At 42.4% G+C, this 24,394-nt stretch overlaps 2 protein-coding genes across 4 annotated transcripts in view; one reads left to right on the top strand and one right to left on the bottom strand.

Annotated features, from left to right (window-relative positions):
• EFCAB9 (EF-hand calcium binding domain 9) lies at positions 980 to 9,909 on the top strand. The gene is made up of 4 exons (XM_021077113.1): positions 980 to 2,384; positions 6,591 to 6,739; positions 7,661 to 7,837; positions 9,108 to 9,909. Exons 1-4 carry the CDS (start codon positions 2,249 to 2,251, stop codon positions 9,270 to 9,272), a joined length of 627 nt encoding a protein of 208 aa, XP_020932772.1. The 5' UTR covers positions 980 to 2,248; the 3' UTR covers positions 9,273 to 9,909.
• UBTD2 (ubiquitin domain containing 2) overlaps positions 14,338 to 24,394 on the bottom strand; it is a 75,494-nt gene continuing 65,437 nt past the window's right edge. For all 3 annotated transcript variants that reach the window (XM_021076607.1, XM_013990651.2, XM_021076606.1), the window contains one exon: positions 14,338 to 16,852. In XM_021076607.1, coding sequence (XP_020932266.1) covers positions 16,455 to 16,852 — 398 coding nt within the window. In that variant the 3' untranslated portion in view covers positions 14,338 to 16,454. The remainder of the gene's footprint in view (positions 16,853 to 24,394) is intronic.

The raw sequence follows: 24,394 nt of genomic DNA, 5'->3' as shown, positions 1-24,394 counted from the left end.
CTTTCTGCTGCTGGGAGAGGGGAACTCCTCACTCACAAGGCCCAAAAAAAAATCCCTGGGTCTCATCACTAGGACAAGGAAAGATCCTCCTTTTTCTTTCTTTTTTTTTTTAGGGCCATACCTGAGGCATACGGAAGTTCCCAGAATAGGGGTCGAGTCGGAGCTACAGCTGCCAGGCCACAGCACAGCCACAGCAACACGGGATCTGAGCCACATGTGTGACCTACACTGAAGCTTGCGGCAACGCTGGATCCTTAACCTACTGAGCAAGGCCCGTTATCGAACCCAGATCTTCATGGACACTGTGTAGGGTTCTTAACTTGCTGAGCCACAATGGGAACTCCCCCATGGTGGGTTACTTAGACTCACCCACCTATTTTTACTACTTTGTTGTACTTTATTCCGTCTTACATCTTGGATTTTCTCTCTGTGATCATTCGCTACCTACCGTAATTTGATCCCTTGGAATTTCTTTTGGGAGGGCCTGTTGGTAATCATTTGTAGTTGTTTGGGGTTTTTTGTTTGTTTTTGCAAAATGCATCTTTATCTCATCCTAATGTTTCTTTTTTTTTCCTCTTCACTATAGAAAATTTCAAACATATTCAAAGTAGAAAGAGTAGTATAAGGGAGTACTCCTATTACCCATGAGTCAGTCGTATATGAACATTTCAGTTCATGTGTTTATCGTCACCCACTGATCTGGATTATTTAGAAGCAAATCCCAGACATTTTATCTTTTTTTTTTTTTTTTTTTTTTTTTTTTTTTGGTCTTTTAAGGGCTGCACCCACAGCATATGGAAGTTCCCAGGCTTGGGCTTGAATCAGGAGCTATAGCTGCCAGCCTACACTCACAACCACAGCAACTCGTGATCCAAGCCATGTCTGCGACCTACACCACAGCTCAGGGCAATGCCGGAGCCTTAATCCACTGAGTGAGGCCAGGGATCGAACCTGCGCCCTCATGGATTCTAGTCGGGTTCGTTATATCTGAGCCACGACAGGAAATCCTATCATTTAATTTTTTAAACAACCACCACAGCCATTGTCACCCCTAATATTATATCTAATCAGTGTTCATATTTCTCTATCTTCTCGTGCTTTTTGGTAAGTTGTTTGCTTTTGTGCATTTTTAAATACAGTCTAAATGAATTAGGATCCAAATAAGTCCATACACTGTAATTAGTTGATGTGATTTGTTTTGTTTGTTTGGCCATACCTGCAGCATGTGGAAGTTCCTAGGCCAGGCACTGAACCTGCTCCACAGCAGTAATAAGGACAAATCCTTAACCATTAGGCCACCAAGGAATTCCTGGTTGATATGATTTGAAAGACATTAAATTGTCTATCAATCTATAGATCCCTCTCCCATCTCTTTTTCTTTCCTTGTAAATTTTTATTAAAGAAGTGGAGTCACTTTCTTCTAGAGCTTTCCACAGTCTGAGATTTATTGATTGTGCTCTCATGGTGTCATTTAACACGGACCTCCGCTCTCCTATTTCCTTCATTTCTACTTCCTGTAAATTGATCGAATTCAGGTTTGATGTTCCTCCTCATTCTTTTAAATTAAGATGAAGTGCACATAAAAGTATGTTTTAAAGTGTACAGTTCAGTGGCATTTGATACATTGACAGTGCTGTTCAACCATTTCTTCTGTCCAGTTTGCAACCTTCTCGTCACACCATTAGGAACCCTTGTATTCATTAAATAATCACTTCCCATCACCCAAAACCCCAGCCCCCAACAGTGACAACACCAGATCCTTAACCCACTGAGCCACCAGGGAACTCCTGGACTTTGGTCTTTAAAAAGTTCCTTCCTCTTTGATTTTTTTTTTTGTACTTATTATAGGTCCTTTTAGTACTTTTTTGTGTATTTTGAATTTCTTTTCTAATAAATGAATTTAGGCCATAAATACTTTTCTGAGAACCACTTCGGCTGCCTAATATAGGTTTTCGTATATGTACTCACTCTATTTCATTTCATAACAGTCCATGATTTCAGTTTAGAACTGGTTATATTTTAGCAACAGAGAGATAATCAAGTTAACAAGATATTTGGGACAATAAACATCTATAGCAAGCCTGAAGTACTAGAGGAAGCAATTTTGATTTTTCATTGTTTCCTATGGTGTTTTGGCCGAGAAAGACTTTCACCACCAGAGCTTCCCTCTGTGCAACATTCCAGTTCTGAGGAAGAATTCTCTATTCTATCTCAGGTTGCCAGAGCCTTGGGCATAAAGGGCACCATAATGAAACTGAAGGAAGGATCGTTTCTGTGGTACCTCTATCTGGACAAACTCTACTGCTTATTATCCGTGAGAAACGTGAAGGCCTTGGTGGAGTATTTTTACCTGCTTGATGTGCACCGCAAGAAAACTTTGAATGGTCAGTACTTCCGAGATGTTTCCTCTGGGTCGTTACCTGGTTTTTAACAAATGTACCAGAAAACTTATAGAACCAGAAACTAGGAGTTCCTGTCGTGGCTCAGCAGTTAACGAACCTGACTAGTATCTGTGAGGACATGGGTTCGATCCCTGGCCTCACTCAGTGGGTTAAGGATCCGGCGTTGCTGTGAGCTGTGGTGTAGGTTGCAGACGCGGCTCATATCTGGTGTTGCTGTGGCTGTGGTGCAGGCGGACAGCTGCAGCTGCAATTAGACCCCTAGCCTGGGAACCTCCATATGCCATGGGTGCTGCCCTAGAAAAGACAAAAGAGAAAGAAAGAAAGAAAGAAAGAAAGAAAGAAAGAAAGAAAGAAAGAAAGAAACAACGGAAGGAAGGAAGGAAGGAAGGAAGGAAGGAAGGAAGAAAGGAAGAAAAAGAAAGAAAGAAAACTATTTCATTAACATATCTATTTTATCTTCTAAGTGGAGCACAGAGAAAAATCCCTGAGACTTTTTTTTGTATGTTTTTAGGGCCACCCCTGCAGCACATGGAGGTTCCCAGGCTAGGGGTCCTAGTCAGAGCTGCAGCTGCCAGCCAATACTGCAGCCACTGCAATGCAGGATCTGAGCCACATCTTCGACCTACACCACAGCTCACCGCAATGCCAGATCCTTAGTCCCCTGAGGCCAGGGATCGAACCTTCATCATCATGGATCTTAGATTTGTTTCTGCTGAGCCACCAGGGGAACTCCAGAAATCTCTGAGCCTTGATGGCAGGTCAGCGAGGGGGGTAAAATTGCAGGCTCTGGGGTTAAATCCTGGCTCCGCTCTCTTTTCCTTGATGATTTGGAGGCACCCTCATCCTCTCGAAGTCTCATTTTCCTCATCTGTAAATGAGGCTTCTCATAATGGAATCCACCTCGTGGTTGGAAAAAAAAAAAGATAATGAGATAATGTATGGGACCGATTTGGCACAGCGCCTGTTCGTTATTATTACAATTATCTTCAGGCAGTAACCCTCACGTCTCCCGCAGCCAGACTTCTCATCTAGCCAGTGGGGGCTTTGAATCAGATCATTTACAAGATCCCTCCTAATTCTTGGTACTTGTGGGTGATCGAGAAGTGCTGATGATCTCGACCCGGGCTTTGAGTGCACAGACTCATAGAAGACCAGTTAAACTAAACCAAAAAAACCTCTAGGTTTTCTTTTTCTTTTTTTTTAGGACTGGTATAAATAAGCCATCCTATCCACTCATTGTGACCTGAGAGAGAGAAATATTTATCAATAAGGAAATCCTTCCATCAAGATTTTTTCAGGGAGCTCCTGCTATGGCTCAGAGGGTTAAGGACCTGATGTCTCTGTGAGGCTGTGGGTTCAATCCCCTGCCCCCCTCAGTGGGTTAAGGATCTGGCATTGCTGCAAGCTGAGGCGTAGGTCTCAGATACAGCTAGGATCTGGTGGTGTTGTGGCTGTAGCTCCAATTCAACCCCCAGCCTGGGAACTTCCACATGCCACAGATGCAGCCTAAAAAGAAAATATATACTTTTTAAAGAGTTCATTCAGGAGTTCCTGCTGTGGTGCAGCGGTAAGTAAAACAAATCCAACTAGTAACCATGAGGTCATGGGTTCAATCCCTGGCCTCGCTCAGTGGGTTAAGGATCTGGCATTTCCAGGATCTGGTGTTGCTATGCCTGTGGTGTAGGCCAATGGCTACAGCTCTGATTGGATCCCAAGCCTGGGAACCTCCATATGCCAAGGGTGTGGCCCTAAAAAGATTACTGTAGTTTGAAATCAGGGAGTGTGATACCTCCAGCTTTGATCTTCCTTCTCAAGACTTTTTGTTTAGCTTTCAGGGTCTTTTGTGCTTCCATACAAATTTCTGAATTGTTCTAGTTTTGTGAAAAAGAATTCACTCAATCTTTATAAAATAATAAAGACACCTTCATTTTCTCATGCCTTCATGCCTCAGTTTTCCTCTTTACAAAAGGATTTACACACAGTATGTCACCAAATTTTCGCAATAACCTAGTCTTAGAGAAGGCAACTGTGGGGCATCTAGCTACAAACAGAAAAGCTGGGGCTGAAACCCAAGGGTTTCTGACTCCAAATCCCACATTCTTAATCTCACCAGAGTTTGCTGAGCAGAGTCTGGTCTCCTTGGTAACGAATTCACTCCCTGGTGATGCAATACCCGAGAGATGAAGTCATGCTTGTGTCTTCTGGTCACCAAGGGACCAGCTGGTGACCTGAAAGACTGAAGGCACACACTGAAGTTTTGCCTTCCAGGGAGGTAGTGACTTCAGGCCTTGGAGACTCGAGTAGGTTAGGGCCAGCTGGTTGAAAAACAGTGTTTAAGTAGCTACTAAGTCTCGCAATAAAACATTTCTCAAGGAGCAACGATACAAACACCACTGTGTTTACACATGGGGCCATGTTGCCAAGTGCTCATACCTGGTGGGAATCATACCTGATGGGATGTGGGGACAGAATGTCAAGAGACCATCAGAATCCCCCAGACCATGACACTGGGATGACTGCTTCACTGTCTGCTTAGCCAGCTTCAGCCAGCACTCCAAACCACCCAGAGAGCTTTACGTATTTCTTGCAGCCGTATCTTAATGCAGGAGATGGTCTCTGCAATGATCGTGGGCAAGGGGAAACCACTTGTAGACAATGTCCCACTTGCAAATCCCTGAAGTTGCCATGGCGACACAATGAGTACAGCCACATACCGCTGTGTAAATGTAGCGCCACGTTTGCGTCCTCCATCTAACATTCCCTGAGTCAGATGTTTGGTGAGTGGGATTTCCGACAAAACCCTTCCCTGTCCTTGACAGTGTTTCTCCCTCTGATTGTGTGTGACTGCATATGTGTTGACCTGTGCAAAATGGCTTCACTTGAAAGAGGGAGGCTGTGGCATCAGATGGACCACATTTGAATCCCAGCTCTGCCAAAGTGTGGTCCACAGACCTGCGGCAGCCACACTACTCAGGAGTTCCCATTGTGGCGCAGCAGAAATGAATCCGACTAGGAACCATGAGGTTGCAGGTTTGATCCCTGGCCTCGCTCAGTGGGTTAAGGATCTGGTGTTGCTGGGAGCTGTGGTGTAGGTCGCAGACCCGGTTCAGATCCCGCATTGCTGTGGCTGTGGTGTAGGCCGGCAGCTGTAGCTCCGATGTGACCCCTAGCTTGGGAACCTCCGTGTGCTGAAGGTGCAGCCCTAAAAAGCAAAAAAAAAGCATGCACTCAATCCCAGGCCAGATTTCCTGATCAGGATTGTTTTTACAAGCTCCTCAAGTGATTGGCATGCCCATTACAGTTGGAGAAGTACTAAGATCGATTAGTTACTATCTGAGGCTTATAAAGGTATGCAGGGTTGTCAGAGTTCAGTGACACATGGCACTTAAAGTGAATGGCACCTGAGGTGCTTAGTGTCTAGTTCCTTTCCCCCATAGCCAAATGCATTTGCTTTATGTAAGCATGAGGAATAGCAACACTTTTATAGAAGAATGATTTTTTAAAATTGTTTACTTATTTATTTTTTGCTTTTTAGGGCTGCACCCTCGGCATATGGAAGTTCCCAGGTTAGGAGTTAAATCAGAGCTACAGCTGCCAGCATACACCACAGCCACAGCAATGTGGGATTCGAGCCGCGTCTGCAACCTACACCACAGCTCACAGCAACGCCGGATCCTTAACCCACTGAGCGAGGCCAGGGATCGAACCTGCAACCTCATAGTTCCTAGTCAGATTTGTTTCCACTGTGTCACAACGGGAACTCCGAGGAATGATTTTTAAATGTCTCGTTTCCATGATCTCAAGGGAAAGGCCCAGGGGAATGCCAGCCTTTCCAAGAACGTGTCCTAGGTGCCCAGCGAGAATTAAGCTCTTCCCTCTATGTGCAAGGGGCACTTTGAGCTTTTTAGTGGTTACATATACGTATCTATCTTCTCCATCGAGCAGGCAGCTGAGCTCAGGAACCAAGCTCTATCCACTATCTCGTCCACGAGTCCAGGCACGGCGCTTTTCCACACAACTCAAAGGCCATTAAGGTGTGAGGAACTGTGGAAGGTGTAATGGCAAAGCTGAAAACGAAATATTATTATTCCTCCGCCTAATGAGCTTCCGACATGACTGTTTATGTGGCTCCCAGATGCTAGGCATTTTGGAACTGTTGCAGAATAATCCATCTCGTCTCCCCAACAGATGTGCTATTCTACCACTTCCTGCATCATGTGACTAACTTGAAACGGAACCAGATCACAATTGTGTTTAACATGCTGGACTGGAATGCTGTGGGCGAGATTGGTTTTGACCAGTTCTACATGCTGGTTTGCATACTCCTGGCACGGGAGGCAAGTAAAGAGTCAGGCTCTGGGGTGGAGGCAGCAGAGCTTGGCTGCTGCCACCATCTTGCCAAAGGTAGCACTGAATTAGGAGTGCATCAGAGTTTCCTGGTGGCTTAGCAGTTAAGGATCCAGCACTGTCACTGCTGTGGCGTGGGTTAGATCTCTGGCCTGGGGAACTTCTGCATGCTTCAGGTGTGGCAAAAAGAAGAAAAAAAAAGAGCATATCAGAATCTGTTTTCTATTCAACCTGAAATAAGGAGAAAAAAATGGGTGGAGAACTACCTTTGGTTCCTAAATGGTCCAACTATAACCTAGAAATTTCCAAAGGTTACCCAGCCCCCCGATCCCATGTGGCCATTCTCAGGAGCAAATCTCATCCTATCACCCCGCTCCTTGGCATGCCCTTCCTTTGAGGGTGGGCCTTAAGTGATCACCAGGAACCCCAAGGGCCCCTCTCCCTCAACAGCACCTTTCCTCAGAGAACTTTCTGAAGGGGATGGATGATGGAGATGACAGCCGCTCTTCTTTGGGTTCCCACCTTACCTTGTACACACTATTAGTGTGTATTTACTTATTTCCACTCCTCGAGGAAAGGCACCCGTGTCTTCATCATTTTACCACCAGTGCTGTGACTTTCCCAGTAGATCTTCACTGAACATAAGGAAATGCATTCTGGTGACTAGAGTTCTGTCTAGCAGAGCTACAGACACTAGAGGCAGCGTACGTTCCCCTCGAAGGCAGACGCTGAAGCAGGACCTGATCCATTGACCATCGAACCATTTCAGCTCTGAGCTGCTATGATTTTGCCTCTTGCGTTTGGCTCTCTGGGGAATGGGCTAGTGAATACTCAAGTCTTGATGTAGGAGTTTAGGAAGGAGCAATGACTCTGATTCATGAAACATCCTTTACATGTTTCTCTCAAAACAGAACCACCTGGAGGAGCAATTTATTTTCCGTCATTCCCGGCCTGTTTTTGAGCTGCTTGACCTGGATGGGGAGCTGAAAATTGGTCCAGCCAACTTCCACATGTACAACTTTCTCTTCAATATTAAAAAACAGCAACTCAGAGAGCTCTACCATGACTTCGACATCACAGGGGACCGCGTAAGTGCAGATCCCTAGAGGGTGGCGGGGCAGCCTCTCTGTTCAAGGGTAGAGGCCAGTGTTCCGCTACCTACAGCAAAGACGGGGAGGACGAGGGTGCGAAGAACCCGCTCGAGTTTGTCAAGGCGCTGGGATCAGAAAAAAAATGAAGAGATTTATAGGCCCGTGCAAGAGAGAGGTTTGAATAACTAAGTGCTTTGTCACATAACATGGATATAAAATTACAGACGTTTAGAGAAGGGGATTTTGTTTAGAAGTTTAAAGAGGAAATATATTAGGGGAAGGGTCTTAGGAGTTGGTCTTAGGGGAAGGGTTTATAGATTTTAATAAATTGAAAGGAAAAAATTCTTAGATAGGAACATATGAGCAAAATCCTAAGAGGAAACAACTATGGAGAAGACAGAGAATTCTGTCTATTTAAAGAGGAAGTCCAGGAGTTCCTGTTGTGGCGCAGTGGTTAACGAATCCAACTACGAACGATGAAGTTGCGGGTTCGATCCCTGGCCTAGCTCAGTGGGTTCAGGATCCAGTGTTGCCATAAGCTGTGGTGTAGGCTGCAGACATGGCTTGGATCTGGTGTTGCCGTGGCTGTGGTGTAGGCCAGCGGCTACAGTTCTGATTAGACCCCTAGCCTGGGAACCTCCATATGCCTCGGGAGTGGCCCTAGAAAAGACAAAAAAAACAAACAAACAAACAAAAAAAAAGAGGAAGTCCATGCTGGGGAAGCAAGTCAGGGCTAAGGTTTAAAAAGATGGGTCACACTGTGAAGCAGCTCAGATGGCAACCCGACACATTGGGACTTGACCTCAGCAGGAGAAAGTGACCCTTGGTGCCTTTATAGTCTACAACAGACTCTCTGTTCCTGGCTCCTAGACTACAATCAGATTATAATTATGTTCAAGCTTTTAAATGAGAAATGAGGCGTTCCCGTCATGGCTCAGTGGTTAATGAATCTGACTAGGAACCATGAGGTTGTGGGTTCGATCCCAGCCTCTTTCAGTGGGTTAAGGATCCGGCGTTGCTGTGAGCTGTGGTGTAGGTCGCAGACGCGGCTCATATCTGGTGTTGCTGTGGCTGTGGCATAGGCCAGTGGCTACAGCTCCGATTAGAACCCCAGCCTGGGAACCTCTATATGCCAAGGGAGTGGCCCTACAAAAGGCAAAATAAATAAATAAATAAACAATTAAATAAAGGATTATAATCCTGACATTTGAAACAAAGTATCAAATCCATCCTGAAATAATTTTTCTTTTCTTCCCCCTAACACAAGCTTCTTAATTACAAGGAATTTAAGCTGTTTACTATCTTCTCTATGGACAAATACCAGGAGAGGCAGAAAGCAGAGAGAGAGAAGGAGGAGAAGGCTGTGCTCAAAAAGGTGTCACATCAAGCTAATGTGAGCCACAAGAGAGTCTTTTCGGATTTGAAAGTATAAATACAACTGTTAACATGTCTAAAAATAAAGTTAGAACATCCAAGTGGGTATCTTTGCATTGATTTTTGCACATGCAGGGTTCAGATGAGTGCTCCTCAATCAGCAGGGTCTTAACACGACAACCTTTAGACCTCACACACGACTCACGATTATGCAACGTGCAGTAACCACTTTCTCTTTGTCGACATGTCCCAATTCTGCTGCTGCTTTTCAGATCAACCCTGTCCATTAGGTCCCTGTGTATCCAAATTACCAACTCTTACTGGAGCTAAGCAGTTGGAAGGTGAGACTTTCCAAACACGTGTCACTAGCTGTCCAACACTTTCAGAATCCTTTCTATTCTCTCAGTCCTTAGGCTGAGCCAACTTCAAATTGGCCGACGGAAAAGTGCCTCCAAACCACAGCAGGAACTGACTTATGGATGTGGGGACTGTGTTCCTCCTGGAACTTGAATGACTCTTCAATGAGTTAGGTGCTTAAGCAACTATACCAAACCTACTAGGCCAAAATACTACACGCCCTTGAATAATTTTAATTTTCTGCATAATTCCTGCCTTGAATAATTTTTAAGTGTTTTTAGCATAAGACTTGTGAATCCTGACTATACTGTGATGGTAAGGATGATGCCTACGCTTTGGTCAGTGCTTGCTAGGGGTCAGGCAGGGGCTTTAGATGCATGACTTTATTTGTCCTCCTAAACCTGGGACCTAGGTGTTATCCTCAGTTTACAGATGAAGAAATTGAGGCATCAAGATTAAGAATCTTACCCAAGAACACATGACTCACTAGTGGTAGGATAAGAATTCAAAATTAAATTCAAGGTCAACTAGATGCTTGGGCTTAGAGCAGGTGACCCGAGTAACTTAACTCACTTCAATCTTAGCAGATTCTTAAATGTTCTAGGCTAGCATTTCACTGGCTCAGAAATCCCTTCTGCATGATGCTAATCACATCTTCTACCATACATTTCTAAGGGATAAGTTTGGCAATTAAAGAAATACAGCTCATTTACTATAAACCAAGGGTTTCTTAAGGATACATTATGCCATGTAACTGATTGTAAGGCATCCATTGAGTTCCAGAGTACCTAATAATCAGCAGAAATCACTGTCAATGTGCAACAGACAAGAATACCGCTTATCTAAGTTTGTCATTCCTAAGTCAAACTTGTAACTGAAATCACATTAATTACTATGAACATTCTCTATATTTACTCTAACAGTCGTGAGATGTTGATAACACATTTATGAGCAGTCAAAACTTCTCTCTCTTCCCCACAATGGTACTACAAAAACCAAACAGAGCCAGCAAAAACAAAAACCCAAGTCACTTGAACTCTGGTTCCCACATGGGAATAACAGTAATGACCTCAAGGAATTATTGTGAAGATCAGAAAGATGCGAAGCATCTCACTTTTAGAACAGTGCTCTTCTCTTCCTCTCATTTGGTGAGAAGTTTAGTTATTCTCCAAGGAGAAGACCCTGTGGCAAACAAATTCCGACAGTACTACACCTATGCAAAGTACTGTACTGAGACTAGTACCCTCTGGCTCAATATGACAGCTAGAGATGAGCTCCTGTTCCAAAGGGCCTCGCCACTAAGCTTATCTTGGGATTGGTTTCTGCCTCTTTCTTGGCAGCCTCAGTGGCTTTTGCTACTAGCCAGCCTTAGGACTGAGGCGTAGTTCTGGGAGAAGAAACTATAATGAAGTCCTGGGAAGGCTTCTCTTTCCTGTTTTGTAAGGGGAACACTCTTGAGATATATATAAAGGGTAACCATGGCATTTTTTTTTTTCATAGTCTCTAAAGCAATGAAGGTATTATACCACTTTTGTTTCAGAATGGGAGCAGGGAGGGAGGATGGATAGTCAAAGTAATAGGGTATACTAGGTTATAAATTGGGCTAAAGACATTTTAAACTAAAATTTAATTATTCGATTAAAATTTCACATTTTAGGAGTTCCGTTGTGGCTCAGCAATAATGAGCCTGACTAGTATCCATGAGGACACAGGTTTCTCCCTGGCCTCGGTCAGTGGATTAAGGATCTGGCGTTGCCGTGAGCTGTGGTGTAGGTCACAGATGCGGCTCAGATCCTGTCTTGTCCTGCGTTGTTGTGGCTATAGCGCAGGCTGTCAGTTACAGTTCCCTAGCCTGGGAATGTCCATATGCCATGGGTGCAGCCCTAAAAAAAAAAAAAAAAAAGAAAATTCAAATTTTAAATAAATTAATAATAGTATTAACATTTACTATTAAGGAGATAGTAAGTAGTTTTCCCGCTCTTCCCAGGAAACCATCAGGGTGACTATAAAATGTACCATGGAGTTCCCGTTGTAGTGCAGAGGAATTGAATCCAACTAGGAACCATGAGGTTGTGGGTTCAATCCCTGGCCTCGCTCAGTGGGTTAAGGATCTGGTGTTGCTGTGAGCTGTGGTGTAGGTCGAAGACCCGGCTCGGGTCTGGCATCGCTGTGGCTGTGGTGTAGGCCGGTGGCTATAGCTCCAGTTAGACCCCTAGCCTGGGAACTCCATGTGCCGCGGGTGTGGTCCTAAAAAGACAAAAGTCAAAAAAAAAAAAAAAAAAAAAAAAAAGGCCAGATCAGTTTTGCTGACACCCGCTGAGACAGGCAGTTACCCTTGTCAGAGGCGCTACAGAGCTGAGAACAAAAATCAAAGACTTGGCTACAATAAGGGAGATTATTAGGCACATTCCTTTTTTTCTCTTTTCCATAAGTAAAAGAACTAAGTAACAACATTTGAAAGTTGGAGGTGGACCTGGGTATATTTGGTAATTTGTCCAGTTAACAAGACCATAAAAAAAAGTTATAGTCTTGGAGTTCCCATCATGGTGCAGCGGAGACGAATCCAGCTAGGAACCATGAGGTTTCGGGTTCAATCCCTGGCCTCGCTTGGTAGGTTAAGCATCTGGTGTTGCCGTGAGCTGTGGTGTAGGTCACAGATGTGGCTCGGATCTGGTGTTGCTGTGGCTATGGTGTAGACTGGCGGCTACAGCTCCGATTAGACCCTTAGCGTGGGAACCTCCATATGCTGCAGGTGCAGCCCTCAAAAAAGATGAAAAGACCAAAAAAAAAAAAAAAAAAAGTATAGTCTTAAAGTGGGGTAGATAACTATCTGGAAAAAAAATTCTGGGCTGCTACTCTGTTTTTTTCACCAAAAAAACCTCCAGATAATGAAATCATAAAAGATATACTAAAAACATGCAAAAATTTTTTAAAATCTCAGAGTGGGTAAGACCTTTTGAAGTTAGGAAGAAAGCCAAGAAGCCATAAATACAAGACACCAGATCTGATATCTGCACATAGTAAATGACACAAAAACAAATAATACGTGATAGAAAATGACTGATCTCCTTAACATAGAAAGAATATTTACAAATCAAGAGGATAAAGATCAAAATGCACTAGGAACATGGGCAAACATAAGCAGGTAATTCACAGGAATAAAAATATAAATGGCCTTAAAATATGCAGTATAATGCTAAATTTCACTTAAAGAAAAAACACAAAGTAAAACCACAGGACACAGGAGTTCCTGTCATGGCTCAGTGGTTAACAAATCTGACTAGCATCCATGAGGACGCAGGTTCGATCCCTGGCCCTGCTCAGTGGGTTAAGGATCTGGCATTGCTGTGAGCTGTGGTGTAGGTCACAGATGCGGCTCAGATCCTGCACTGCAGTGGCTGCAGTATTGGCTGGCAGCTGCAGCTCTGACTAGGACCCCTAGCCTGGGAACCACCATATGCCGCAGGAGGGGCCCTAAAAAGTAAAACCACCACCACCACCACCACCACAGGACACAGGTTTCCACCTAGACTGTCAAAGATCAAAGAGTTGGTCAGGGTATAGGAAAATACATCAATATAGTAGTCATATTGCTGTAGTATTTAATCGGTAAAATCTATTTGGAGGGCAATTTAGCATGTACTCTCCAAACATACACACTGTTTGCTGGAGCAATTCTCCCTCCTTAAGAAGCCTGTTATATACACATACATGATGGAAAGATGTAGCCATCAAAAGGACATTTCACAGCAGCCTGGTTTACAGTAGCAAAAGACTAGAAACTGCCAGGCGGACCAGAATTAAGAGTCTGAAATAACTGTGGTACTCCAGACAATGACTTACGGCTCTAAGACGAATGAAGCAGATCTAGCCCTACTTATATGGAATGAGCTCTAAGAGTCACCGTTTTGGAGAAAGATCAGCTGTATAGAATAACATACGTATTTATGGAAAAAATAGAAAGTGTGGGTGAATATACTCATACATACTAGAACAGTGGTTCTCACATTGGGATCCCCAGACTAGTAGCAGCAACAGCATCTGGTAACTTTCAGAAATGCAAATTATCGGGCCCCACTCAGACCTACTAACTCAGAGGTAACTCAGTACCTCTGGGGGAACAGCCCAACAATGTGTGTTTTAATAAGCCCTCCAGGTAACTCTGAGGCACGCTCAAGTTTGAGAACTATGGTATGAGAGTATCTTGAAAGATATCAAAAAGCTGGTGGCAGCTGTTACCTTTGGGAAGAAATGGGAAATAAAGAACAGGAGTGGAAGAGAATTTTCACTTTGATATGCTTGGATTTTTTTCCCTCATGCTTATGTATCACCTATTTTAAATAAAAATTTAACAATCAAAACCTGACATTTTGACCCAAAATGGATAAAGAAATGGGCTCAGTGCAACTGAATTATGGGTTTTGGTTCACAGGATTTTTTTTTTTTTTTCCCACTTTTTTTTAGCTGCACCAGCAGCATGTGGAAGTTCCTGGGCCAGGGATCAAAACTGACCTGCAGGATATTCTTAAAAAAACAACATATTTTAGACCAAGATTTCAATGTAGCAAATAAAGTATATCTGTAAGTGACCATGTATAGTTTGACATAGAAGAGCCTAATTTTGGTGATAACGAACTTGTTATTTACTGAGCTGGGAGTTTTTAAAAATGAAGAAAACCTTTTTAGAGGTTTTATCAGAATGAAGCAGACTACCCTTATTGCAGAGAGTAACAATTAAAAACCCAGAATAACGGCAAAGACAAAGAGAAAAATTGAACTTTTTTTTTTTTAAAAAAGCACAAAAACCCTACATACTAAAATTGTACACATCAAGTATTGGTCCAATCTTATAACAATCTATTTACAATTAAACAGCACCATGGTTTTCTCACCTAGGTTAGTTAAACATGCCCAGAAAATTGTTATTCAAAGTATATGTTCCTTTAAAATAAAATAAACTCTTAAGAGAGCTCAAATTCTCAACAAACAAAAAAACCCTCTTACCAACCATAGATGATTATGATATCACCAAATGTACTTGAGAAAAATAGATTTGAACACTCTTTTCCCCTCCAGTTGACAAACTCTGAAAGATGTTGCTATTCAACATGGCACGCAACAAAGAAACTTTCTGGCGACAGGTGCATTGCACTCAACCACCCTCACCTACCTCTACCTCCATATATAGAAATACTCCTTTGGAATTAATGCTGCTGTCTCCTCTTGAATTTAAGATTCAGTTATCAGCAAACCTAAATTAAATGTAACCATAATCATTAAGATGATGGCATAAAAAAGAGAAGTAGTTAAAGCTCTCAGAAACATAATGTTACAATTATAGATATTATGTCTAATCAGGCTATAGGAAATTTAATACCATTTTAAACATTACATTTAAACTAAATAGCAGTTTCATTTTGCCATTAAAATTAATGATGGTGCTTCACATACAAAACAGGTGTGGAGGTTTACTTCCCATTTGAGAACAACCTAAGTGCCTTCTTCCCCCTACTTTTCCATCTCGTAGACTCTCAGGGGTCCAGAGGTCACGCAGTAGCCCCCTCTTCACTTATGGAACCAACTTTAAAAGGGTTCCAAATTAAATATAATCCTTGGCATCTTTATTCCAGTCACAGTAGAGAAGAATCAGGTTATCTCCCTGAATGTGTCAGTCCTCTAATCTGCAGATGCTTCTTAAGTTGCCTCTCTGCTAGGTAAGGTGAGGGGAAAACACTCATCCTCCACAACTAGGGGTAACAGCAAGCTGTGGGGAGCGCTAGAGTAGGAAAAGCAATAGATCATCATTTGGTCTCACTGCCAATGTTTAAGTGATGTCAGTAAATCTTTCGCACTAGTAAATTATAAGCTGAAATTCTTTCTAAGAGGTCAAACATAGGCACAATTCTCCCAGGCACAGCTAGATTGGGTTTTCCTTACACCCTCCTTGCAAATTAGGGGAGATAATTCATTATCCAACAGTGGGAACAGCTATACTTGACCCCTTACATTCCCTGGCCTAGTTTCCATGCATTTGGGGGCACAGTTAGCTCTGAAAAGTCCTAAGCAGAGTAGGTAGATCAATAAAGGTATTATATAGTAACGACTTTCTAAAGCCTGGATATGAAAACAGCTTCGTTATATAGACATTTCAAAGTACCTATGCAGCAAGAGGACAAGAGCCTTTTCACCTAAGTTTCAGTTGAAAATCTGAGCTCTGAATGCATTGACTAAATTATTGCCTAGTGTTCCAGAAAAGTGCCTGCCACCAACGTGCTGGAAGGCACCGAAATTTAGTGTGAATGTAAATAAGGAGCTGAACATATGGGGACAGGGAAAGCAATACTGAAACACAATTTACCATTCTCTACTCCTTTATGGCTAAATATTGAGTGAGCAAAATATTCAGATCAGAAAAGAAGCGAACCTCAAATACTGCTCTTTTCAGTTTCCATTTTAAAAAGCTCAAGTTTTATAACTGTTCTGATTTCTGGGAATCGTATTTGATGTGTTTTAAGAATTCTGTATTCACAAGGTGCTTGGTGCTGTTCTTCATGGATGCACTGCTCTATTTACAGTCCGGATCATTTACGTATAGCCATTACACGGTTGCTGGGTATTTTAAAATAAATGGTTATCTATTTCTTAACTGCCTCTCGAATTAGAAACTGTAATTACATGAGTCTCAAAGGCTGGCTCTTTGTGTTTTATTAATTATTTTTGTTGGTCTCCATCACAGATGGAATTTTTCACTGGTAATTCCTCAGAACTAAATCCATTCATACGGAATTCAGAGCAGTGAAAATAAATTTCACGCGTAGAGTAGGAAACAATAACAACAATAAAAAGGAGCGGGAGGGAGCTGGGGACAGCCAACAGGACCAGTTCAGTTCTCAACTGGTGTCGGGCTTTGCAGAGGTTGGCTCATTATAACCTGTACAACATAGTCCTTTGGGATCTTTAGCTCTTCCAACTTCATTTTGTCGGTGAGAGGTCTGCCAGAAAAGAACCACCGCTGACTAGCCGGCTCCACTCCTTCCGCTGCATGTAGCCGCCTCTTCATGTGGTACACTGTGTCTGTGCTGCGGACCACAAGTTTGAGGTCTTTGCCAGTGGAAAGGCGCAAACGGAGCTGAGATTCATATCCAGAATTGGGTGGTGGGTCAGGAATATCAAGAGTCTCTATGTCGCTCTTTTCCTCTATCATGTTGATTGGTGGTGCCAAGCAATAGACTGGAAGCTGGTATCTATTCCCCAGTTCATCATAGCACTCTGTAAGTGCACCTGCAGAAAGAGAAGACAGGAAAAAGACTTTCAACGAATGCATTTTTCTTTACATCTTGTAAAATGCTCAAACTCCTCTTGCTAGCTTGCTACTATAGAGAAAAAAATGTAAAGCAAGGCCAACCTCTGTCAGCTGACCATCAATGATTATCAAGGCCCCTGACCAATAGTTTGAGTGTTGAATTTTACATTAACCAGGACCCTAGCTCCTCACCCTCACTTCTTCTAAGCCATTTCGTAACTAATGCACACTTTTATTAAAAGATAAAGGAAAAGAGGGAGTTCTCGTTGTGGCTCAGTGGTTAACAAATCCGACTAGGAACCATGAGGTTGCGGGTTCGATCCTTGGCCTTACTCAGGGGCTAAGGATCTGGCGTTACCATGAGCTGTAGTGTAGGTTGCAGACGATGCTCGGATCCCACGTTGCTGTGGCTCTGGCGTAGGCCGGCGGCTACAGTTCCAATTTGACCCCTAGCTTGGGAATCTCCATATGCCGCGGGAGCGGCCCAAGGAAAAAAAAGAAGATAAAGGAAAAGAAAACACACAAAATTCCAATTAACTAGTATTATCAGCATTTAGACCAAATTAAGGAGAGGTTCAAATTGCACTGGCAGATCTTTTTAAGAAATGAATCAGCTAAACTTAAAAAAAAAAAAAAAAAAAAAAAAGCAAAAACCCAGATTCCTAAGCTCAGTTCTCCACGTAGCATTCCAGAGCGGTCTTCTCAGTGCCTAGACTTCCGAGGTTGAAGTACTTGGCCAGAAGTCCTCAGTCCAGAGAGAGCACAAACTTTGGATGACATGCTTACCAGCTGTCTCTGGCTTGTGGCTTATGGACCTCACCAGCACAGCTACCACAGAAATGACTGAGGTGTTTTATTTAAGCCTAATTAGACAATCTGCTACAAAAACTATGGGTTAAAAAGGAAGAGCAAAGGTAAGGTGGCAGGAAGTTTATAACCTGCTAGCTCAGGGGAGGGGGAGGAAAGTGTTTCTGGCTTAAAAGAAGGTATTGATGACTAATTTCTTTATAAAGCATAAGCTGCACTGTAATTATCAGAGCTTCCCTTGGGCAACTTAAGCTACTTAATGAACACTTTATTGTAAGGTTATTCATAATGTGTCCTTCACTCCAACTGGAACATCAATGTTAGCTGATTATCAATTTGGTGAAAAGTCAAAAACATCTATCTACCATACTCAAAACAGTCATACACAGGCCAATGAATATGAGGAGTGGGACACTGGGGAATGATTACCAATGAGCAAATGAGTTAATAAACTGGTTTCTGTGGTCACCATCAACAGACTGAAGGTCCAAGGCATCCCAAATGAGACTGGAACATTTGGACGGAATTGGGCCAGCCTTCTAACTTACACAAGATGGGCTGGTGAGAACTCAGTCACCAAGCATTAGCACACATGACTTTCCCCTTTCCTCTGTGTTTAAAGGTAATTTCAGCCTCTGTGTGGGTCACCAATGAATCTGAACCCTGTTATGACATTATAGAGATGGATATGCTTCAAGCACAGTTGTGATCACTGGCAATTCCCTACACCAGTAACCATCATACCACAGTACCAATTTATAAATAGTCAGCTGTGCAAACTTCACTGTTTATATACTTGACACAGCCTGAGGCAAAGAAACCTACCAGTGTCTTTCAGCTAGGCTGACCATTAGGAAAAGTGGGCAAGAGAAGGTGGAGAGTTCACTACAGACTCAGTACTCCTCTCAGGAAAACCCTTCAGATATGTAGCCCACTAATATTGGGGGTCAGCAGTGTCAGCCCGGTAGGTACAAGAGCACATTTACATTCTTGTTCTGCTAGAATCACATTCTCTCGCAGAGGCGCCGTTCCAAATCATTACCTTTGGAATCAGGAGGCCAAGATGATATTGCCAGCCTTGTTACTAACTAGAAGCAACAGTAAGCGACCTTCTTTCACCTGCAATACTTTTCTCAATTAGCAAAATAAGGCAGGATAAAAAAGACCTCTAAAGCAGTTTCCAGGTTTACACATTCTGCTTCATCTTCATGCATCACATCGGGTAGAAAATAGGACTGCACACCAAAACGCTGTAGGCAGAATAAAGTCTTGACTAAAGGTCAGCCTACACTTTTAGCATCCCTAGAAACTAGGACAAGGTACCATGGCAGCCTCCTGTACGGTGCTAAAACTGTAGTGCATGCCTGTACCACCTTACAGGCACTTTGCCTCTTCCTAGATCTGAATACTCCCTCTTTCAACACAACGGATAGCTGAGTCTTCAGCCCAGAAAGTCAGGGGTTCAGTTTTCAGAGCTCAAATGGATGAGAATAAAAACTCCATGGAAGAGGTACAGCTACGTGGCATATCTTCTTAGTCCAGCTCAGGCAGCCTCATATCCATGATGCTAGGAATAAGCTATCCAGCCTCTGTATTGCTTAGAAGCACCAATATTCCAACACACTGGGGAAAGGTCACATTTAACATGAAGTTTTCTGGCTTACTCCTTTCCTCACTTCTGTCTGTCAAGTTATACTGTAATCTAAGTTATAAACATGCCCTAGTTTTAAACTAAAATCTAAACGGTAAAAATTCAGGCCGTGGAGTCAAATATGATTTAATTACATTTTTAGGCTACAGTTTAATGGGTTACCCTCTCTCCAAATTAAATATATGGGACCATAGAGTATCAATAAAAATAATCAATATACCCCAGAGCTGAATATTACCCATAGAATTACCTATTCAGAGAAGAATGATTCCTCTGTAGGCCTGAACTCTTTTGAAAAATATACTCCCAAATCCTCCACATTTAAGGCCCCACATCTCTTTATTCAGGACAGAACTGCTCTGTTAATAGTGGGCTCTATCACACACTCTCTTTGGGACTTCACAGGGATCACTGGAAAACAATTCTCATGTTCCACAGAACCGTTACGTGAACATTTACTAAATACCTGCAAGTGTGTAGGTATGTCACTGGCACTGAGCAGAGGTCACAAGACAGCCGAGACTGTCCTTGACCCCCAGGAGCTTATGATCAAGGTGAGCAGACACAGCATACCCACCGAAGATTTAAAAACAAATCAATACACTGAAAAATCAAACATGGGAGCTGAGATATCAGACAAAAGAAATGAGACTAGAGTTGGTAGAGCCAAGAAGGAAAAATTCTGTAAAGCAGTATGCTCTGGGCATGACACAGAATACAAATGAAGGGCATCCCAAGAAACAGGAATACGGAAACAAGAATTAATACAAAATAAGCAGGGAATAACAAGTGGCTCTGCAGAGGTGGGATACAGAATCAGTGCTGTGAAATTACTAAACAGATAGCAATAGTGAAAACCTCACCGAAGAGTTCCAGAGTTTAGACTCAACACTGTGGGGAACTTCTAGAGGAGGCTCGTAGAGGCACGTGTTTCTCCATCAAATACTGAGTGCCTACCCCACGCCAAGCAATGTTTCAGGGGCTAGGGTTATGCTTGTGAACAAGACAAAGCTTAAAGATTATTATATCACGTGTGTGAATGGAGAATGAGTGACTGGAATCAAGGGGAGCTGCTGAAGTGACTGACTAGCAATGGAAAGAAAGAGATCGGAGAGAATGAGTGGTAACCAGCAGGTCCTAAGGAGAGGTTAGGAAAAGAGAACCACCTAACTAGGAAACCAGAGTGTCAGAGGACTTCGGGATACAAGATTCTGTGCACAGTTTCTTCACTGCTTCAGGTTCGGGGAGACACTTCAACTGAATTATCTCAAGGTAACCGAAGATACCGAAGCGGTTTGCTATGTCATAATCTCGAATGTACAAGTTTAAACCATAAAAGCAAACACTAAAAAGGGGTTACTGGCTTTAAGTTCTTTACACACGTTAACATTTATCCTCACAACAGCCCTCTAAGGTAGGTGTATAGCACTCATTTTACAAACAGGAAAATTAAAGCAGAGAGAGGTAACTTGTCCAGGGTCAGAGGTAGTAAGTAATAGGGTAAAATCATCTGATTCCTGAAGAAATCAATGTGTAACACAGGGATAAGGCTATAGAGCTTGTGACCGCTCTACAAGACTCCCGGGTAATAATGCAGTTAATGGGAAAGAGGAAATGTGCTGGGACAAAGGCAGAGGACAAATACAAGAGGGATGGGAAGCCAAACACGAATCACAAGGAGCAAGAAACAGACACTCCAAATGCAGCCCAACAATATATCTGCCAGTGATGTTAGTGACAGGTCAAAGAAGGGTCTGGAAGATGAGGCAAAAGGAAGTGGTAACTAAGAGGTTTCAGTGCTGTGAGGCTACCACATGTAGTGTCAAAATGGACCTATTAACTGCCACTGTCTCATCTATGATCTTTGAGAGGAATATGCAAAAAAACCAAAAACCAAAACAAAACAAAAACCAGGGCATGGTTACAAGATGGAGAGTTTTGCTTAAAGAAACCTTGTGTTTACACACAAAAGGGAAGGAAGCATTCTGTAAATTTTGATAACATGAGGATTTTTCTACCTTTCTGAACTCACTTCCAGCTACGGGTGTATTGGGAATGTACAAAGGGTTTGAATCATTACCCACTGTCCCTTGATGGTGCAGTTCACCTAATGACGCCGCACCAGGTCTAAGGACGTGCTAGGCAGGCTTGCCCACAGTGCTCACCAAACATCCGCTGTTGAAGAACACTTGTCTTCCCCCTTCTCTTCAAAAACCCTTTATATACAGGTGCCGAGTCCCAACAGAAACAGATGGCCACCAGGATAAATGACGGCCAGGCCACTCCCTCCTCTGGTCAGGAAGCCCTGAAAGCTCCCCATGGTAGGAAGAAAGCTGCCAAGACTACCTTCTGTTCTGATTTCACATGTAATTTTTTTGAAGTTGTGTTTACTTCTCTTCTATCTGGACGAACTGTCTCAGATGTTTTCCTTTGGCTGTTTTAAATTATATTTCAAAATATTCCATGAGAAAATTCTAAAGAAAAGACTAAATTTTAAACCAAATAATAAAAAGAGCTTTACTAAATGCCAGAAAGTCTAACACTTCACTCTTTCTCAAGTCACCTTTTAGGTTAAAAAGAAGTTTTGTTGTTGTTGTTTTTTAAGCAATCAAAGGCCTCACTGGTTTTCCCTCTATGTTCACTCCTATAAAACATCTCAGGTTTAAAATATTTACCACTTGAGACTTGCAGAGCTACATGAACAAATTTGTAAAAGTTAAAAATCACTTTTTATGAAGTCAGCCATACAATGAGACACCAACATCAAATGCTTTCACTGACATGTGGAATCTGAAAAAAGAACAGACTGAACTTCTTTGCAGAACAGGTGCTGACTCACAAACATTGAAAAACTTATGGTCTCTGGAGGAGACAGTTTGGGGGGTGGGGGGGATGTGCTTGGGCTGTGGAATGGAAATCCTGTGAAATCAGATTGCTGTGATCATTATACAACTACAGATGTGATATATTCATTTGAATAGTAAAAAAAAAAAAAAAAAAAAGAACATGAAAAAAATCACTTTTTACATAAGGAAACTTGAGGATATGAAAAAACATTATCTTAATTGTGGTGATTGTCTTCCTAGGTGTTCACACGTCAAAGCTCCCCATGGTAGGAAGCTTTTTCAAACTGTACACTTGAGGAACTCCCTGGTGGCTCAGTGAGTTAAGCATTTGGCATTGTCACTGCTGTGGCGCAGATCTGATCTCTGGACCAGGAACTTCCACATGCTGTAAGTTCAGCCACAAAAACAAAAACGAAAAACTGCACACTTTAATTATGTGCTGTTTAGGACTTGTGGTTGCCAACGAGGAGAGGAACGGAGTGGGATGGACTGGGATTTTGGGGTTAGCAGATGCAAATTACTACATTTAGACTGATAAGCACAGGGAACTATATCCAATCACTTGTGATAGAACATGATATAAGATGAGAAAAAGAATGTATATATGTGTGTGTGTGTGTGTGTATGTATGCCTGGGTCACTTTTCTGTACAGCAGAAACTGATAGAACACTGTAGATCAACTATATATTAATTTTAAAAAAAGAATCCTAAACATGTATTGTTTTAGTGTTCTTCAATATATCTCAACAGTTGAAAAAATGTAATATTTAAAACAATTATTTTAAAACGGCAATCTGATACAGGATCTGCCCTCCTGAAATTAATTCAGAAATTAGGAAAGCAATGTCCTAGAGCTGCAAGGCTTTTTATCACATTGCCGTGTGTGTGTGCGTGTATGTGAGAGAGATGTCTCTTCCAAGGATGAAAAATGATGACTTTACTCTTGATTTCACTTTTCTAACTGACCCAGAAGGCATGAGCTCCTCCACATTTCAAAAAACATGACTTCCTAAGGCAACAGAAGACCTAAACACTTGAGTCAGTTGGAACACAGCTAAAAAGGACAAAAACACTGAAGTAACACAAAGAATGGGAAGGAAACAAACAGTGGGTTAGGCCTATGATTCAGGAAGCCCACTGTTGAGCCTCACAGAGGAACAGAAGCCTGCAGAAGCAGTAAATCTGATAGAAGAAATAGTGGCTTTAGAGCCACCCACATCCAAATTTTAATTTAGATCCTAATCTTAGAAAGTCTGTTTCCTCAAGGACTATAGTATCAACCTCACAAAGCTGCTGTAAGGATTAAATAATAAAGCATGTGCAAACCTGACTAGTACATATAATAAGTCCATAGAAAACAGTAAAAAAAAAAAAAAAAAAAAAGTCCCTTCCCTTCTTAGACAAATTTTAAAATCTTAGAACCAGACTTATGGAGGAGAGTTCATCAACAGCAATATCACAAAGGATCAAAGTTTCTTTTTTTTTTTTTTTGGTCTTTTTAGGGCCATACTTGTGGCATATGGAGGTTCCCAGGCTAGGGGCTGAAGCAGAGCTGTAGCTGCTGGCCTATACCACAGACACAGCAATGCTGAATCCTTAACCCACTGAGCGAGGCCAGGGATTGAACCTGCGTCCTCATGGGTACTAGTCAGATTCATTTTCCACCGACCACAACAGGAACTCCAGGATCAAAGTTTCATAATGTTTGGGTCCACTGCTTTATGCTTCATGAGGTTCCGTAGAAACTTCACAATAATGTCAAAAGGGCCATCAAAGTCATCCAGATATTATGAGCAGTATTTTAGGACTAACAAATTACAGGCTCACTCGTGCAAACACTTCGCTGGGAATTATATTAAGCTGAAGTCTGGTAGTCAGGCTTTAGGAGAAGCAGGTTCAGCTATTTCATCCCACCGAACTTGTTCTTAAGACTGGCACTAGAAGCACAAGTCTATTATTTCTTATAGCAAGACCCAGCGAAAAGTGGATTTAGTTTGGGTGAATTACTGCATTCATATGATGGCTGGACCATGATTAAGACCTTATATAACATCTGGCCTCATTTCTAAGGGGACACCAACCTTTAATTCCAGCTCTTTAAAAGGGACAGAAGAACAGACTAGTAGCACTTGGACACTGGTTTATTTAGCTGACCTGGCTTTATGTTGTTTTCTTTTTGGTCTTTTATGGCCGCACCCATGGCATATGGAGGTTC

Source organism: Sus scrofa, chromosome 16 (genome assembly GCF_000003025.6).
Source record: "Sus scrofa isolate TJ Tabasco breed Duroc chromosome 16, Sscrofa11.1, whole genome shotgun sequence".
Lineage (NCBI taxonomy): Eukaryota > Metazoa > Chordata > Mammalia > Artiodactyla > Suidae > Sus > Sus scrofa.
Note: the sequence above shows the minus strand (reverse complement) of the source record. Positions and strands in the feature narration are given on the sequence as shown.